The sequence below is a fragment of the Lactuca virosa genome, chromosome 6 (assembly GCF_052849685.1).
Source record: "Lactuca virosa cultivar CGN04683 chromosome 6, Lactuca_virosa_CGN04683_v6, whole genome shotgun sequence".
In the NCBI taxonomy this organism is placed as follows: domain Eukaryota; kingdom Viridiplantae; phylum Streptophyta; class Magnoliopsida; order Asterales; family Asteraceae; genus Lactuca; species Lactuca virosa.
Window position 1 is genome coordinate 29,043,204 of NC_136431.1, and position 19,124 is coordinate 29,062,327.

At 36.8% G+C, this 19,124-nt stretch overlaps 3 protein-coding genes across 3 annotated transcripts; 1 reads left to right on the forward strand and 2 right to left on the reverse strand.

Annotated features, from left to right (window-relative positions):
• Positions 1 to 334: 334 nt before the first annotated feature.
• Positions 335 to 1,768, reverse strand: LOC145118596 (agenet domain-containing protein). Its single transcript, XM_079054297.1, has 2 exons — positions 1,182 to 1,768; positions 335 to 876 (listed from the first exon to the last, which is right to left on the reverse strand). Exons 1-2 carry the CDS (start codon positions 1,638 to 1,640, stop codon positions 415 to 417), a joined length of 921 nt encoding a protein of 306 aa, XP_078910423.1. The 5' UTR covers positions 1,641 to 1,768; the 3' UTR covers positions 335 to 414.
• Positions 1,769 to 8,453: 6,685 nt separating this feature from the next.
• Positions 8,454 to 9,189, forward strand: LOC145120516 (zinc-ribbon domain protein). The gene has a single exon (XM_079056323.1). It carries the CDS (start codon positions 8,599 to 8,601, stop codon positions 8,917 to 8,919), a length of 321 nt encoding a protein of 106 aa, XP_078912449.1. The 5' UTR covers positions 8,454 to 8,598; the 3' UTR covers positions 8,920 to 9,189.
• Positions 9,190 to 10,132: 943 nt separating this feature from the next.
• Positions 10,133 to 14,957, reverse strand: LOC145119002 (uncharacterized). The gene is made up of 3 exons (XM_079054642.1): positions 14,166 to 14,957; positions 10,561 to 10,649; positions 10,133 to 10,373 (listed from the first exon to the last, which is right to left on the reverse strand). Exons 1-3 carry the CDS (start codon positions 14,827 to 14,829, stop codon positions 10,338 to 10,340), a joined length of 789 nt encoding a protein of 262 aa, XP_078910768.1. The 5' UTR covers positions 14,830 to 14,957; the 3' UTR covers positions 10,133 to 10,337.
• Between the last annotated feature and the right edge of the window lie 4,167 nt (positions 14,958 to 19,124).

The following is a 19,124-nucleotide window of genomic DNA, read 5'->3' on the forward strand; positions in this document are numbered from 1 at the left end:
TATTTATTAAAACTTTAACACTAGCAATACTATAATGAATTACTTGTTTATATAATTTTGCATCTACCACAAGTATCTCTCTTTTATTTTACTTATTTTATTTTATTTTTTATTTATTTATTTGTTTTGTATTGTGCTCTTTTCACACCACTAGCCATTCTTCTAACCAAGTTCGTATCATCCCAAACCTTTATATGAAAGCAAAAAAACCTTTCTTAACTCATAATTGTAGAAGATATGTCATTCATGAAAAGACCTTAATGCCCTTTGATTTCGGGCATGCGCACGCCCCATATCTATGTTACAAGATGATCGATAACGAAACGTAGAGATGTAGAGACCTAATCGGTCAACAAATATCAATTCATGTACTACCAAATCATCAAAATAGTTAGGATGGATGAATAAAACATGCTATTTCTTATAAATACCTACCAAATTAGAAGCTACCCATTTTCCAGAGATCCATTCTTTATGTCGCCTCAAATCAGATTGTTTAAACACCATTTCCTCATTTGTTCCCCTAAAAAAAACCTCATATTTTTGCTTTCCAACAACTTTAGAAATCACACCCACCCACCACCCATCATTGTACAGAGCATCAACTTCTTCAAGCACACGGAAATGGTCAACAGTCTCTTGACCAGGATAAGGACGTACGTGGTTGCTATCAACCACTTCTGTCAGAAACTCTGTATCTTCATCGTTTCTCAATGAATTATACTGAATCAATAAGTTTCCTGAACTTACTTGTTCGATTACTGTAGCAGCAAACCAAGCACCTTGGAAACCATCTTCATCACTGCATACTTCCACCAATGCCCCTTTCTTGAATCTATCCTTGTTGCTAATCTTCAACTCTATAGACAATGACACCTGCAGCAAAATAGGTTTCAGTATGCATATCTTGTTAGTATTACAGTAAAAGAAACAAACAATCTGATTCGACAATTCAGCGCTTATTTGACACTTGCATTCCTACAGTGTTGGATTTTACTTCAATCAATCATGGAGATGATTACCTAATTTAAACTGTTAGAAGAGGTCAAATGATGGAGTTTTCTAAACCTAATCCCCCATATCTGTCTCATGGATTCCCCAATTCTTGGTTTCATTAAAAAAAGATCACATAAACTTCTATGGCAAATCACATAATTTATAATTCATATACATGTCTGTACCTCTTGTACTTGTTCTTCTACTGGTGGAACCCATTTACCATCGACCCATTCCCTATGAAGTCTGAGTTCCGACCGGTTGAATTCCAACTGTTCCCTGGTGGCTCTAAAGAAAACCGAGTACCGATTCCCGGGGAGGACGGCGGTGATGACTCCCTCCCACCAGCCGTCGTTGTAGTAGGCGTCGACCTCATCGCTAAACTTATAATTCCTATCGCGTTTCTCGCGAGGGGGAAGGGGCCTTAACTGAACAACGTCGAGGGTTTCACAGAGGGGTTTGGTTCCAGATTCGTCCGCCATTAACGTCTTGTATTCCACTAGTATCGAATGATTGTTGTTGCTTTTGTTCTTGGATTTCATTACGGTGCCGGAATACCAGGCTCCTCGGAAGCCGTTGTCGTTGCTGCTGACTTCGACCTCTGCTCCTTTTTTGAAGGGGTGGGAATTGAGATCCTCTGCCATTGATCAGATGTTATTAGGGTTTTTGTGTTTCCTTCTTCTCTTTCGATCCTCTCTCTGGGAGTCTGGGGTTAAAGACACCACGAAGAAAGCATTATTACATAGGGGTAAACCATTTATGACAACATATGATCTTCAAATCCATAAATCTTCACTTTGTGGTGCCCATCTCTAAAATATATACTACTTAACATATAATTAAACTATACAATGCTAAAAAATTCATATGATCCTTTTCGGATTTAGTGATTTTTACCAACAATAATCTGTTAATCCCTTTTCGGATTTAATGATTTTTACCAACAATAAACTGTACCCTTTGTAAAAAATAAATCTACCCTTATTTTGTCTTTTTATGTATTATTTTACTTTGTTTTAATAGTTATTATTATATATTATCATTTGTTCATATTGATTTCTCATATACATTTTCGAATCCATAAATCCATATATTATGACAACATATGATCTTCAAATCCATAAATCTTCACTTTGTGGTGCCCACATATGATATTATGACCCCCATTTTGTTTTTGTGTCAATTGCCTTTGAATAGTTGGATAGATGCAACAAGGCTATTTTGTTTTTGTGTCAATTGCCTTTGAATAGTTGGATAGATGCAACAAGGCTCAAAGAGGCAATGTCTTTTTAGGGCTAAGAACATTTTGAGAAATTTAAATTTATAAGAAAAATAATGAATTATTAATATTAAAATGTTTTTTTTCTTTTTAAATTTAAACTAATAATTTAGATAAATAAATATAGAAAACTAATAAGGATTTAATTTAGAAAGTTTGAAATTAAAAGAAATATCAATTAATAATATTGATATGCATTTATTATTACATTTATTGTAATTATTACATTTAAATATTATGTGAAATTTAATAAAATGGAGAAAACCACAAAATGTCATGTGGAAAAAATTTAATTGAAAAAAAACCTCAAAATGACATGTGACCAAATCAATAAGAGTGTGACATGTGTCAAAACGATTTTCATTTATTAGATTAGATGTTAATTACTTTAAAAACGAAGTTTTTTACTACGACACTCGACACTCGGAATTTATGGCTATAGTTATTTAGCTAAGCAGGAAAATTGCAACAAAGAAGATATAATGAAACATTAATTTAATGAAGTGGATGTTAAAGAACTCACTTGATGGAAAATTTAGACGATGGTTGTATTAAATGGAAAATCGTGGATAAATGAAATTTGCACTATATTGGTTTTTTAGATAAGTATTGATTTTATTACCCATCTTAAGTTTGGATTTAATTTTTTTTTGTGTCTTGGACCAACTTTTTGTATTGGGCATGTTTACATTTTTTTGGCCCATTAAATATATTGTATTCAAACATTGGACTATTGGAGTAGGCTTGTTTATTGTTTGGGTCTACATCATAGATTGTGTTTATTACTATGATTTAACACATTTATTATGTTGGCCTTATCTTATGGTGTTGGGTTCATTCTATGCTTAAGTTCGTTTGAGAGTACGATGATAGTATCATATATATTTAAATTTGGGGCTTAAATGGCATTACCTATTCACATTATGATCACACATATTAAGAAAATTCCGATTAGGGTACCATTTTCAGAATGTCTAATTTTAGGGACTAGTCTTATATTTAGATTTTAGATCATACTTTTAGAAGATTTAAAACCTAGTTTAGTATTTACCTGCATATGGATGGTTATTGGTGAAGTGATTGATGAATACTTTCTAAGTTTTGACTTCATTTCCACTGTGTGATACATATAAGATAATCATCTTGTTCCTTGAAGCATTGATTTGTATTCTAGCAATGGTAGATCATCTAACTTGATTATGGAATTAAATAATGATTCAATGTGGTTTGGGTACGGATTTTAGTGTTCCACATCTATTCTATTGAAGTAAATTGAAACATCCCAAAAATACAGTCTAAAATTTTCATTTTAAATCATTAATAAAACCATAATTATCATTCAATATATAAAAACCATAAATTGTGTATCTCAAGAATATCATAACATCTCTCAAATATATCAGAGTATAAACATCCCAGGCTGAACAAATGGTGTGTGTACTGCAATCATCCCGAACTCCTCTTTTGAAAACCGAAGTACCTGAAACCAAAACTGAAAACCGTAAGCACGAAGTTTAGTGAGTCTCCCCAAACTACCACATACCATACACATAACATGCAGCTAGGAGATACGGGCCCCGCTCACTCTCATGGAGATTCGGTCCCCGCCCACACTCCATAATCTAGGAGATTCGGGGCCCGCCCACACTCTGCTATCTAGGAGATTTGTGCCCCACCCACACTCCACTGTCTAGGAGATTCAGGCCCCGCCCACACTCTGTTGTCTAGTAGATTTGGGCCCCATCCACACTCCGCTATCTAGGAAATTCGGGCCCCATCCACACTTCGCTGTCTAGGAGATTCGAGCCCCGCCCACACCCCGCTACTAACATGCATACAAGTATCACACATACAACAAGTATATCTAATTCTATCAAGCAGTCACATATCCATACTCAAATAATACTACGAGATTCGAGCCCCGCCCACACTCGGATACTATGAGATTCGGGCCCCGCCCACACTCGATAATAATGAGATACGGGCCCCGCCCACACTCACATACATAAACAACCACATACAAGTATCACACAGACAACAAGTATAGCAATCCAACAATCTGACTGATATCTATACTCTGGTAATAATGAGATACGGGCCCCGCCCATACTCCGTGTTCCTATCAAGAACATATAAACTACACGGGTCGGCATTGGTGCCTTAGACCCGTTCATACTGGAAGAGGACTCACCTCGCACTGCTGAAGTCCCGCGAATAAATCTTGGGCTGCTGGCTGGCAGATCCCCAAGTTGTCAACATCAAAACAAAACCCAATTAACCATCGGGTTCCAATGCATAACCATAAGTCCATACTTGGGTAAAAGACCATTTTACCCCTAGCCTAACTTGGTCCAAGATTAAGGCCCAAAATCATACCCTGAAAGCCCAATAAGTCAAATAATCAACCAAGGCCCAACTATGGCCCAATTTTCCAAATTGGGCCCAAAGCTTTCCAATGGGCCTTATCCTAAAGCCCAATTCAATATTCTAGTCCATACTTGTTCTTGGATGGCCCATCAATAGTCCAAACATCTAGGCCCAAATCAAAACCCAATACAATTAGGGTTTTCACATGAAATGACGATTAGGGATAAGTGTTCTCACTTAACCCATTAAGGACTTAACCCATTAAGTCCATTATTCCACTAAGCCATCATACAATGGAATCGACATAAGTCATAACTTCAGTCCACTGGTCCACACACGGGTCCCGATAGGTCCAAACCAACATTTTCTAAAATTAGGGTTTTCTAAACCCTAATTAGGGTTTCCAACCCAAATCACAAACCAACTAAGTCTAAATTAAGCTATTGGGCCGATTAGGGTTTTACTATGTCGTGCACCACCCACTGCCACCTCGGGCAGTAGTGGTCGACGGCGGCAGGCGACGGCAGCCACCACTTAACGGTGGTGGTGGTAGTTTTCCTTGACTTTTCTCCGGCCAAATCACCCAATCAACAACCCAACATAAAGGAAACATACTTACACACTCCAACGACCCGCATACAGCCACCCATGCGGTGGTAGGCGGCAGCAAGTGGTGGCAACCACCACCTCATGGTGGTGGCGGTCGGTTTCTGGCAAAATAACCTATGTATAATCCTCAAAAAAGCAGCAATCGACATGTACACTTGAAGATACAAACCTACAGCCACCGCTTGGGCGGCAGGCGTCGCCGGAAAAACGCAGCAACGGCCAAGTCAAGCACACAAGGAGGAAATAAGGCTTACCGTGAATTTCCGGCGGTGGAACGGCATGAAGATGGGAAGCGAAAGGGGATGGTTGTAGCGGGGCATACTGGTCGCGTCTTCACCGGAGGAGGGCAGTGACAGTCGTCCCGTTTGCTCCCAGTGTCACCGGTAGCGAAATTGTGGTGGTGGCGATCATCGACAAGCAGCGGCAAACGATCTCGGCTGGGCGGTGGCTGAATAGGTTTCACGTGGTGGACGTTCGGTGGCCGCTAGCTGGTCGGAAAAATGAATTAGATGGGTGGTGACGGCGGCCGGTGGCTAAGAGGTATAAGGTGGCGGGTGTTGTTTCTCATTAGGGTTAGGGTTCCAATATTCCAACGAGAGGGAAAGAAAAGAAAGATACAAGGTTAAACCCGTGTCTCATTTCAGCTTTGTCCATATTTCCGAAATCAACCCCTCCTCACAAAATCTTTTCAGCTTTAATCCAACATTTACCCTTTAGCCCCTGATTCCATATATTCATTTCATTTTCGGTCCAAAACTTACCATTCAACCCCTTAACCTCTCAAATCTCTTCAAATTAAATCCCAATAATTTAGCAAGCAGTCCCTGCCTTCATAAATATTTACAAACCACTCCGGAATTTATACTTTTAACCCCCAACTCCCAAAATTGTATCAATTAACTCCTCGAGACCAACACCTTGCTATATTATTATTGATTTTTGAGCTACTATTCATTCATTAATTTGTCTATTTATTTATTTAATAAACGGGATGTTACATAAATCTATTTGGTTAATTATGAAGCTATATATGAAGGTTTTAATGGAGTTTTGAGTTTCTTAATAGTTGATAATCATTTGATCCATCTAAATGTCAAAATTAATGATCTAATTATTGATCTCATATGGTATAAATATAGATTCAAATGTTTTGTATATCCAATTGATATTATCATGTGTTAAGTTTTGAAGTTTAAGGTAAACATAATCTTTCTAAATTCTAATTAATAGATCAATCAAATTAATTGAAGTTTAATTATGATGGAATAATATGTTTAAATAAAATTTCGGCTCTTCTAAAAGTAACTAATTATTTGGAATGATTTTAATTTAAAAAAAAGGGAAAAATCAATCTAAATATCTAATCAAATTATAATTTAATTGTCTCATATTTTATTTTAATTTAATTTGAACTATTCATATTTATTTTTTTAAATCCGAATTCGAATAAGACCAAATCGACTTATTCATGTGAAACTTGTATGATCATTTGTTAATTATTTTGATAAATTACATCAATCGTCCCTTGTGCATATGCCAAAATAAACGTTTAGTCTTTATTTTTAAAACTTAATTCCGACCATTCCTCGTTAGTTTAAAATTTACAAGCTCCATCCCTCCGGCCATAAAAAGACCATTTTACCTTTATTTATTTAGTTTTTGATTTTTTATTAATTATTAATTATTAATCTATTAAAAGAAATTGTTTAATTAAATATAAACACCACCACCACTATTATATCATTGCCATCTCTCTTCCCAGTCTTCTTTCTCAACCCCGACAACCACCACTTATCACCACCAGAAACCACCACCTATCACCAACTATCACCAACACCTATCACTCATATTTCTCTCCCACCACTTATTTTGGAAGATGACCCTTATGTTCGACCATTATTAACCCATCCTACCATTTTCCTTCCCCAAAATCCGACGATCCACATAAAATTGATAAACCTAGAACCTGAAATCAAATCTAACTAAACCCTAAACCTGAAAATGAAACTATAAACCTGTAAATCGAAACCCACAAGTTGTGGGAGAAGAAAAATGATTTAGATAGACGTAGTGGTGGTCACCCTGAATCTCACTGCTATCTTGGAACCTCATATCGATGATGCTGAAATCCACCAAATGTGAAGAATCGGACCTCCGACAACCACCCCTTCATCTTGCATATTTTATCTCTTGTGTTACTAAACCTAAACAAGCGGTGAAGCTCGATTTGAAACCCTAGTTGGCGGCATCATCTCTATCTATGTGTAGAACCCGTCGGAAACCACCTCTCCCCCTCTGCAGTGCGATTCATATGGATTTTCCTCCTCCATGTTTCCGACATCATCTCCATCGACAGTTTGGATTCAAATAACAGTGACAGTAGCGACGACCCTATAGCAGCATCGACGGAGACAAAGAAGGGACCGTCGAAGATAGTAGTCGTAGTTTAGATGGAAGAGGATCGTCGGAGATGGAGAGATGGAGAACAGTGCTTGTATACGCTTGTGTGTTTTTCTTCCCGATCATTAGCAGCGAAGAAGGGGCGGATGGGTTAGGGAAAGTGAAGGGGAGAGAACTTTATTTTTTTTAGTTGAAAATCATAATAAAAGAATCAAGTTAATTGAAAAATAAAAAATAAATGAATTAAGGTAATTTCAAATCTAACATGGACTAAGTTTGCAACAAAATATTCTTTTAGGGGTGACGCGTGCAAAGCTAAATCAATGAGAGACGATACGAGTTAATTTTTGAAAATAAAAACTGAACGTGCATTTTAGCACCTACACGAAAAAACGATTGATGTAATTTACCAAAATGATTTATAACAAAATACATGCATGCGTGGATCTAGCAGATGTTTCCCCTCTTGTAGACTTGAGGAGTGAGATTTTCACTATGAGTCAAGCTGCTTTAAAAGTTGCATCACGCAAAGTGGCAAAACATGAGAAAGCGTGCATGAAAAATCAACACATATTTATACCTTTTGTATTTGATACTTTCGGTTTCCTTGCGTCAGAAACTGTGGAGCTCCTCAATAGAGTCAAACGGGTCATGCATAGTAATGTTATGACCATAAGATTTATAAATATTGTTTTTAAATGAATTAGTTTTGTTATCCAAAAAGAGATTTTGGTACAGCTTGTGTTTATCAAGTATGTGTGTGTAAAACTTTTTTCTATCAATGGTATTCGAAAATAGAAAACATAGAAAGGAAAAAAAAAAAAAAATTGATTGGTGTTTGCCCTGCTTTTGGTAGAACCCTCCGGAAACCTCCTATTCGAGTCCTTATAAATCTAAACTCAGGCTCACAGCATATAGTTGCAACGCGATTTCCTCACATATGCAGCATGTTTTTCTTCTTCGTAGGAGGAGTTACTCAAGAGGTCCGTCAGGTGCTGAAGCAAGAAGCGGGGAGGTGTATCAATTGCCGGTCACCGGCGGATCTTGTGGACACCAATAACGTCTTAAAACTCTTTTTCGTCCCGGTTTGGCGGTGGCCGGGAAAAGACCAACTCATGCACTGCAACAATTGCGGCCTTTTCTATCCGCCGTCGCTGTCTCCGATTTCTTCCGACTTTCGGCCATCGGAAAGCCTCCGATGTCAATTCTGCGCACGGGAGGTCGATTCTGATTTCAGATTTTGCCCCTTTTGTGGCTCTGCTCTCTGAGTTAACTGAAGCTGGTAATCGAAATTAGTCATATCAATAAGCAATTTATTTGCCTTGACCAATGTTCAGTTTGTATAATGTTAGCATGTAGTATTTCATCGACATGTAGGTCGATGGATGAGGTGTTCTTTGAGTTTGAATTGGCAGCAGAGCCCTAGTTTTCGTCATATTGATCCACACCAAACTAAATCCCCAATAAAAATGTACAAAACTAGGAATCTTCTGTCGGATGATTCGAAAATACATTTTGAATGATGACATTGAACGAAATCTGTGCAAAATTGCTTACATTTACAAGCTCTAAGGCATAGATAAACGATAATCTGATAGAAGAGAATGTAAGGTACAATGGTTTTCTTCATAACAGAACAAATCTTTCAAATCCATGCAAAAGCCATGCCATTGAATTTTGATTTTGTATAATATATGTGTTGTGTGTGAAAGTTACCCTCTTTTCTATTTTGAAGAATTTTTCTCTCAATGTGTACGATTTCATGTGATAAGATGTATTTATAATTATGGATGAAATTAGTAAAAGTATACAATTCTTCCATTCTATTTGCAAATTTATTGCATATGCTCTTTTGGTGTGCATTGGATCACGTCACAAAGTTTCCCACCCTAAAACTTATGGTTATTGCCATAAAAACCTCATAAACTCTAGTGTTTTTTTGTGCATTCTAAGGCATTGAACCATAAAATTACCTCTTAAACAAGGGAATGGAACAGGTTATAAGGTAAAATCGAGATGATGTGGCCTAAATCTTGTCCACATAGACAACACCTGGGATGCTGATGTGGCAGTGCTTAGATGATGTTACATACTTCCACTTCTTTCCTCTCCCTTGGCATATTGAAGGCGATGGAGACGACTGATTTTGGAGGTGATACTCTTAAGTCTTAACTTAAGGACAACGTTTGGAAGCTAGGGGTACACATGGCATCTCCACTTCAGCATAACTATGACCTTTACATGGTCAAAATCCATATCAGCAACATTTACCGGATGACCCCTTCAAAATTTTACGAAAGGGTTCCTTTGACGTAGATTTATTGATTTTAATGGCTTAAAACATACAAAATTAGTTTAGGTAACTTTTAAAACGTAAGGCATCAGTTTGTAGGGTTTTTATGACAATAACGCAAAACTTTCTAGTCGAGTTAATCAAATAGGACATTATTTGTATTGTTCGAAAATAAATAAGGTAATAAAAAGATGAAGAACGAAACTGGATATTTGAAAACTTCTAAATGTCATACATTGTAATCTCTGAGGTATGTTCACAGTAGATCTAGAAGTATACAATCTAAAAATATAGCAACTTTCCAAAGATATTACATTAAACCACGACCATATGATATGACGTGAGCCACATTTATGCATTGTCCAGGATTTCATCTTGTCCTTCATTTTTGTATCATGTTTCTGTCTCTTTTGTTTCCACAACATTTGCCTAAAAATGAAAATTGTAGAATAGTTATCATAAAGACAAGTTTCACCCAAAAGAAACATACGTTTAGTCTATTTGATATTTTACTTGAAGATCTTATGTTATAAATTTATACTAAAATATGCTTTTGATAATAAAAATGGCATGATTGACTTTTAAAAAAAGACGTAAATAAAGGAAAAATATGCACCTCATCGGTGGTGGGAACCTTCTTAGGTTCTGTTGCGGGTGAGGTCTCTGTTTTAGCAATGTCTGCTCCTGTCACCTTCACATCTTCTTCTGCAACATATAATGAAAAAAGAAATGAAAATCTTCTCACGAGAACTTAGTGAATCGTTTAATTTGGACAGTTATAAGTGGTTGTTTCTTTTTTATTCGATCTGGTCAAAAATAATTAAATGAGTTTAGCAAAAAGAAAAGAACATTGCTTAAAGTATTACGATAACAACCTTTACCTTTTTTTGCTAATTATTTTTCCCACCAAACTCTTCTAATGTTCAAACTAATAAATTTTGCTAAAAATCATTTAATATTGTAAAAACTGTATTGGAAACTTGGAATGTAATGTAGATTGTAAAGTGATAATCTAGTCAGATTCGGAAAGCTTAAACGCAGGTTACAGGAACTAGATATAGCTGCTGAAACTAAATCGCTATCAGTTTTGGAATTACAGGAGAGGAGACTTGGTGTTCAAAGGATAACCGAGCTTGAAAAATTGGTTGTTCTTGATTTAAAACAAAAGGCTAGAATTCGATGGACAGTTGATGGAGATGAGAATACCCGTTTTTTCCACGGGTATTTAAACAACAAGAAAAACAAGAACCACATTCATGGGTTGATTATCAATGGATCTTGGAACACAAATGTGGCAGCAATTAAAGGTGAAGTTCTTTCGTTGTATCAGAAAAAATTTCAAGAAAGGTGGCCTTCCTGGCCAAAACTTAACAGCAGTGAATTTAGCATGCTCGACTCGGTCTCTCGATCAAAAATTGAAGATCCCTTCACAACTGAAGAAATCAAAGGAGCTATTTGGGCGTGCGGAGGGGATAAGGCACCTGGCCCAGATGGATTCACCTTTGAGTTTATAAAAAAATACTGGGATGTATTGAAGGGGGATATTATGGAATTCGTTAAATATTTTGAGAAATACGGAACGTTGGAGTGGGGTTGTAACTCGTCCTTCATCACGCTTGTACCAAAGATAAAAGACCCACTGCACATACGTGATTACAGGCCAATTAGCTTAATTGGCTCTCTATACAAAATAATCTCCAAGACCTTAGCTAACAGACTCAGTATGGTGATTGGCAAGAACATCGGAGAGATTCAAACGACTTTCGTGAAGGGACGAAATATCCTTGATGGATCGCTGATTGTAAATGAGCTATGTGCTTGGGCCAAGAAGGTGAAAAAACAGATTCTACTTTTCAAGGTGGATCTAGAGAAAGCTTTTGACTCCGTTAATTGGGAGTATCTTGAATCGATACTTATCCAAATGGGATATGAAGACAAATGGCGTATGTGGATTAAGGGATGCCTCCAATCAGCTAGACTCTCAATACTCATAAATGGGTCTCCAACGGTGGAATTTGGAATGGAAAAAGGTGTACGGCAGGGGGGCCCACTCTCACCATTCTTATTTATAATTGTCATGGAGGGATTAAACGTTGCGATGAAAACAGCTTGCCAGAAGGGTCTTTTTCAAGGTATAAAAATACCACATACAGAAATGTCAATCTCTCACCTGTTCTATGCCGATGACGCCATTTTTGTGGGTGAGTGGAGTCAAAGCAACATAAAAAATTTAGCAAGGGTGTTAAGATGCTTTCAGGTGGCGTCAGGATTAAAGGTAAACTTTAACAAATCCAGGGTGTTTGGTGTCGGAGTTGACATGGCTGAGGTTTCTCGATGGGCTGCACCTTTGGGTTGTCAACCAGCGTCACTACCCTTCACATACCTGGGGTCCCGGTAGGCGCGAACATGAAGCAAAAGAAGCATTGGAAGCCTATAATTGATCGTTTTTACTCTAAACTCTCGCCTTGGAAATCGAAAGCACTCTCCTTTGGAGGGAGATTAACCTTAGCCAAAGCAATCCTGGGCAGCCTACCGTCGTATTATTTCTCTATATTCGTGGCCCCGGTGGGAGTTATTGACCTTCTTGAAAAGATTCGTAGGCAGTTCTTATGGGGCGGGAGTGATAACAAGTATAAAATTGCTTGGGTATCGTGGGAAAAGATCGTTGCCCCAAAGGATAAAGGGGGACTTGGTCTTGGATCACTCAGGGCCTTCAACATATCAATGATTGTCAAATGGTGGTGGGCATTAAAAACAAACAAAACAACTTTATGGAGTCGTGTAATTATGGGTATTCATAATCTGCAAAACAAACCTGCTAATATCTTATCAAAAAGAACTATTGCAGGTGTGTGGAACAATATCGCGGAGGTGACGAATGAACTATCTAAAGTTGGGATAAGCTTTCGAGACATTCTAAAGAAAAAAGTGAAGAATGGTGACGATACCCTCTTTTGGATGGACGATTGGTGTGATGGTGAGCCACTAAAGGATCAATTCCCAGAACTATATCAACTTGAAAGACGTGAAGCTTGCAGGATTAGTCAAAGAGTGCAAGTGGAGGGCTATACTTGGGAATGGAGATCAACCCCTGTAACTGATGAACAGATTCATAGCTTTCAGATGCTGTACGAGGCCATTGGTGAGCACCGGCCATCTCCAGATCCGAACTCATGGATCTGCCCCTTATCAGATGATGGTACTTTTCACGTAGAGGCGATCAAATTAAAAATTGATAATATAGAGCCGGCAATCAACGAAGTAATCATCCCGTGGATTCATGATATCCCTATAAAGGTCAATACCTTTATTTGGAAGGCTAATCTGGGACGTATCCCAACCAACCTGGCGTTGAAAAAGAGAGGAGTCACAATTATAAACGCATCATGTTCCCAATGTCATCTTGAGGACGAAGATACGGAGCACATTCTGATACGTTGCCCAGTGGCGAGTAATGTTTGGGATCTGATATTTAAATGGTGCAATATTCCAAAACCACAATTCCAAACCATTGGGGATCTTATCGGGTTTGTGAAAACTTGGGGGAGATGTTGGAGAAGGAGAAACAACCTAATTTGTGTTTGTTTTGGTGTAAGTGGATATTATGGAAAACAAGATGTGAATGGGTGTTCAGGAGCATACGAATTTCCCACTTCCAGATCATTGATAGTGTTAAGTCTCTTGTATTCACTTGGCTTAGGCACAGGAGAGTAGATTGTCGTTTTAAATGGGCTGATTGGTGTATTTGCCCTTTGAATTGTTTGTAATTCAAACTCAAATGTAACTTTCTTTTTCTGGGCCTGCCTAGCACCTTGCTAGGTAGTGGTCCGCTAATAATAATTGCCGGTTCTAAAAATAAAGTCAGATTCGGACAGTTTATTCGTCTAACATAAAACTGATCTCATTTATTCAACACTCTATCCGGATATCACTACCTATTCAATTTCTTTACCCATGTAAGATTTAACGATAAAGGGTCCCTTAATCATATATTTTAGAAGGGAACGCGTCATATAAGGGAGATAAATCATAATGTCCCTAGAATAATGTCCCTAGAATAAGGATGACAGAAGGTGATATTATGTTTGAAGATGAAACCTTATTTATGGATTCTCACTTGATTTTTGCTAGGACAAACATGCGGCGATCAAGATCTTATATGTTTTGACCATTTAGATATTAATTTATAATGAATTTCAATTGATCATCTAAGTTTCATACCTTTCTTTGTTTCCACTTTGGTCGATTCTTTGGCTTTTAGTTCCTGGACTTTTGGGGTTGTGAACTCGGTGATCGGAAAATCTTCGGTGGCTTTCATTGGTGTTTCATAGGTCATTTCTTCTTTGGAATCCTTAAACTTGTTGTCACTCTTCACGACCAATGTGGCTTCCATAACATTCTCCCTCAATGTGGGAGTCGCATTATCTTTCTTAGCCTCCTTTTCATCTGTCATTGCGGATTCTTTCTTCTCGTCATCTTTCACAACTTCCGCACAACCTTCATTCGATGTGGGGACCACGTCGGTGGTATCTGAATTCTTAACTTCTTCATCTTCCTTCACGGCTTTCATGACGTCGTCCACATCATCTGTGGGGGCCACATCGGTGACCTTCTCATCTTCTTTTGTGACTTCTTCGTCTGCCAATGTAGGGGCCAAACTGGCCCCTACATTGGCAGTACCGATGGGGTCTACTTTTGTTGTGGTGGTCTCCTTCTTGGTGTCTTCGACAACAGATGTCGTTGTTTCGACTTCTTGTACGGACATCGAGTCGCCTTTCTCCGTGACGGTTTTGGTTTTGCGGGTTTCTTTCCCGTCATCAGATTTTGTGGATTTCACGATGGTGGTCTCGGTGACAACTGCGTGTTTTGATTTCCCACATCCCATCTTTGTTTTTTCTTGGTGGGAAACAACTTTGGGAAGAGGAAGGAGGGAGACAAAAGGAAAGAGAGAGAGAGAGTGTGAAAAGGAAAAATTCAGAAGCTCTCTCTGCCTTTGGTTTCGTTGAGGGTATGTGTGGTATATGATGCAAAAGTAGAGAGTGGAGGGTATTTTGGTAATTTCGTGTATGTTCAGTTATTTCTGTTGGTTTTCGAGGGTAGCGACATGCAGGCCTGAAATGGGAGCAAATGATTGTGTTGTTGTGTTCAGTTAGTGGTTTGCCAGTTTCTTATTAGAAAAATGTGCTGGCCTTGGAAAATACCGCTTTTTACGTAAAGAATATTTGATGAGATGATTTAAAATAATTTTTTAATGGACATAAACGATGAGATTAATTATAAACTTAAAAGTGGGATTGAGTAGTTTAAAAAGATGGAAAACTCCGCTAGACGGCAATTGTATGACGGCACAATTTATATTTAATGTGTAGACAGTAGAGGTTGTTGGACTTAGTAGGCAGTGATTATTACTATTATTATTATTATACCTAAATGCATTTAATCTTTAAAAAAAACATCAGTGCATCAGTTTCGATTCTACACCATGTTGTAGAAAAGTATCTAACTTTCAATGAAGAGCACTTGAAATAGCAACCAACTTCTCTAGATCTCAACTTAAAAATTCATCAAAGCAACCAACGAAATACCAAGTCTCCATATATATATATATATATATATATATATATATATATATATATATATATATATATATATATATATATATATATATATATATATATATATATAAAACCCAAAAATTAGTAGGAACCCGCAGGGACTATTCCCAACCAATCATTTCGTCAAGGGCACAAACGTCAAACACATTACTTGCAGGGGCGGACCTTAGTGGAGCCCGGGGGGTCCAGGGCCACTACTCAATTTCCGGCACGTAGTGTAAAAAAAAATTGTTTTTTCTATTAGGTGCACCGGCATGAAGTACGGGCGACACCCCTACTAAAACATTCTGCGTCCGCCACTGATTACTTGGTCGTGACGTGTTCACACGCGGCACACGTGCATGGAACGTAATACGAACCCGGGGAAATAATCATGTGTGGCGAACGTTAATGGAACGTCATTTAAATGAGTTTTTTCTATTTTTTTTCATTTATTTTGTTCTTATTATTATTTTTTTTTTCGTTAAAAAAATTCAATTTTTTTTGTAAATAGATATATGCTCGGTTTTAATGTTTTTATATTTTTTCATTTTTAAAATTTTTTTTTGACAAAATTGCAAAAATGGTCCCTGTGGTTTGCCAATTTCTTTGGGTAAGGTCCAAAAAAAAGTTTATTAGCAAAAAAGGTCCTTATTTGATGGTTTAGTTGTGATTTTGGTCTCTATTTCGTTAACTTTAACATTTGGTTGTTAACTTTTTTAAAATGACAATTTTACCCTCAGGGACCATTTTTGCAGTTATCTATTTTTACCAAATACAAGGACCATTTCTACAATTCTTCTTTTTAAATTTATTGAATTATTATATAATAATTATTCTTTCTTTTTAATTTTATTGAACTATTATACATTAATTCTTTTTTAATGTTTATTTTTATTGGATTAATTTTTTATCTGATTATTATATATCAGTTAATTCTATTTTTAATATATAATATTTATATATTAATAAATATTATATTATTATATTATTAATTTCTTTTAACTATTTTTTAAATTTTTTTATTGGATTGTTTTTTTTTAAAAGTTATTAGATTTTTTTATTGGATTATTACATCTTATTTATTATATTCTATATATAATAAATAATATTTTAGTGGATCATTAATATTTTTTAAATATATATTATTAATTCTTTTTAATTTATTGGTTCTACCACAAAGTCTTCGGAATACGCAAAAGCACCGCATCCCATTGTCAAAAATCGTCAGGACCACCACTAATCACCTTCATCGGAGGTCCGACGGAAACACTACCAACCTGTTTCACCTAATGCCACTATCCAGTAGCCACATGCGACAACCTCTTCACAATCCGTCATAATCCTTTATATTTGCCACTAAGCCGATCGTTTTCCACTAAAACCATCACTATTTGAACCACCAAGAAGTCCAGCCCAAACACCCCTGTCAGTTCCTCCATTTGTTGCATTTTACCAGCTTACGCCACAAAATCATACTACCTGGTCAGTTCCTCCATTCGTTGCCTTCCACAAACCGATGCACAACCTTATAACATCAAAGCTTCAAGCCTGCACTACCTGAAAAGATTTAGCGGTGGATCTGGTGGTTTGAAAAACCCAATATCTAACATTGTCGCAATTGACGACAGTGTGGGTAGTCAATTGGTGTAGTTTTGGTTGAGAATTACGGATTGTAGGCAACGATCGACGATTTCTGACAAGATAATGTGGCAACGCAAGGTAGTAGAAAGCAACGATGGAGGAACTGACCAGGGGTGTTTGGATCGGACCTCCTTAACACAATATTGAATGTAACAGAAAAACAACCGACTTAATGGCAACCAATAATGTGTTAAGTCGGACGTTATCTGTTACTGTAACATCCCGAGTTCAGGTATACCTCGTAACCCTTGGTCTTTGAGTGATTGTCCCTTTTAGTCCCTTTATGGGATAAGGTGGTGAATGAGTACGCGGGGCGTACGTGAGTGTACGCTCAGCGTACTCATATGCGTGCAATTGACGTGGAAGCCACCTAGTACGCTGGGCGTACCAGAGGGTACACTGGGCGTACTAGGCCCAAAGTGAAAACCCTAATTTAGGGTGAGTCCCCTATATAAAGGATATGATGGCCTCATTTCTGGCCACCTTTCTCAGACAACAAACCCTAAGTGTGCCCTAACCCTCGTTTTAGAGCTTGTGAGTGCATTTGAGAGCCCTTGAGAGTTCTTGTGTGTTCTTGAAGAGAAGAGAAAGCTTTGGAGAAGAAGGAGTGGGAGTCCAGGCTCTTGGATCTGAGCACATCAGAGTTGGGAGCTTCATATAGAGGTATAAAGCTTCAAACTTTCCCACTCTTTTTTTATGTGCATCTTAGTAGAGTATTTTAGGGTTTTGTCCCAAAAAGGTGGAGACTTTATGAGATCTTGAGCTCCAGAGACTAGGACCATCCCTCTTTGAGTGTATTAGTGGTGTAATGTCATAAAAATCCAATCTTGGTCGTTGGAATCAAGCCATGCATGAGTTATGAGCTTCTTGAGATAAAAGAGTGAGTATTTTGTGTGTTTGTGACCATTTCAGCCATGCAAAGGCTTAAAGTCACTGACTTTATAGGTTAAGAGCTATTAGGGAGTCCAGATCTGTAATATGAGCCAAGGTATTAACTAGTTAAGACCAAATGAGTGAGAATGGTGTAACTGGAGCGTATGCTGGGCTTAGTGGAAAATATAAAGGATTCTGACGAATTCTGAAGAGGTTTTCGCAAGTGGCTACTGGATAGCGACGTTGGGTGAAACATGTTGGTAGTGTTTCCATCGGACCTCCAATGAAGGTGATTAGCGGTGGTCCCGATGATTTTCGACAACGGGATGCGGTGTTTTTGCGTATTCCGAAGACTTTTGGTAGAACCAATAAATTAAAAAGAATTAATAGTATATAGTTAAAAAAAATTAATGATCCACTAAAATATTATTTATTATATATAGCATATAATAAATTAAATGTAATAATCCAATAAAAAAACCTAATTTTTTTTTTAAAATAAAATAATCCAATAAAAAAATTTAAAAAAATAGTTAAAAGATATTAATAATATACTAATATAATAGTTATTAATATATAAATATTATATATTAAAAATATAATTAACTGCTATGTAATAATCAGATAAAAAAATTAATCCAATAAAAAATTCAAAAAAGAATTAATGTATAATAGTTCAATAAAATTAAAAAGAAAGAAGAATTAATATATAATAATTCAATAAATTTAAAAAGAAGAATTGTAGAAATGGTCCTTGTAATTTGGTAAAAAGAGTTAACTGCAAAAATAGTCCCTAAGGGTAAAATTGTCATTTTAAAAAAGTTAACAGCCAAATGTTAAAGTTAACGAAATAGGGACCAAAACCACAACTAAACCACCATATAAGGACCTTTTTTGCTAATAAACTTTTTTTTGGACCTTATCCAAAGAAATTGGCAAACCACGGGGACCATTTTTGCAATTTTGTCGTTTTTTTAATATCTTTACTACATAATTGAAGATAGTAAGGTTTTTTTGTTTTTATTTTTTGATTTATTTCTTATTTTTTTGATTTTTTAAGCTAAATATC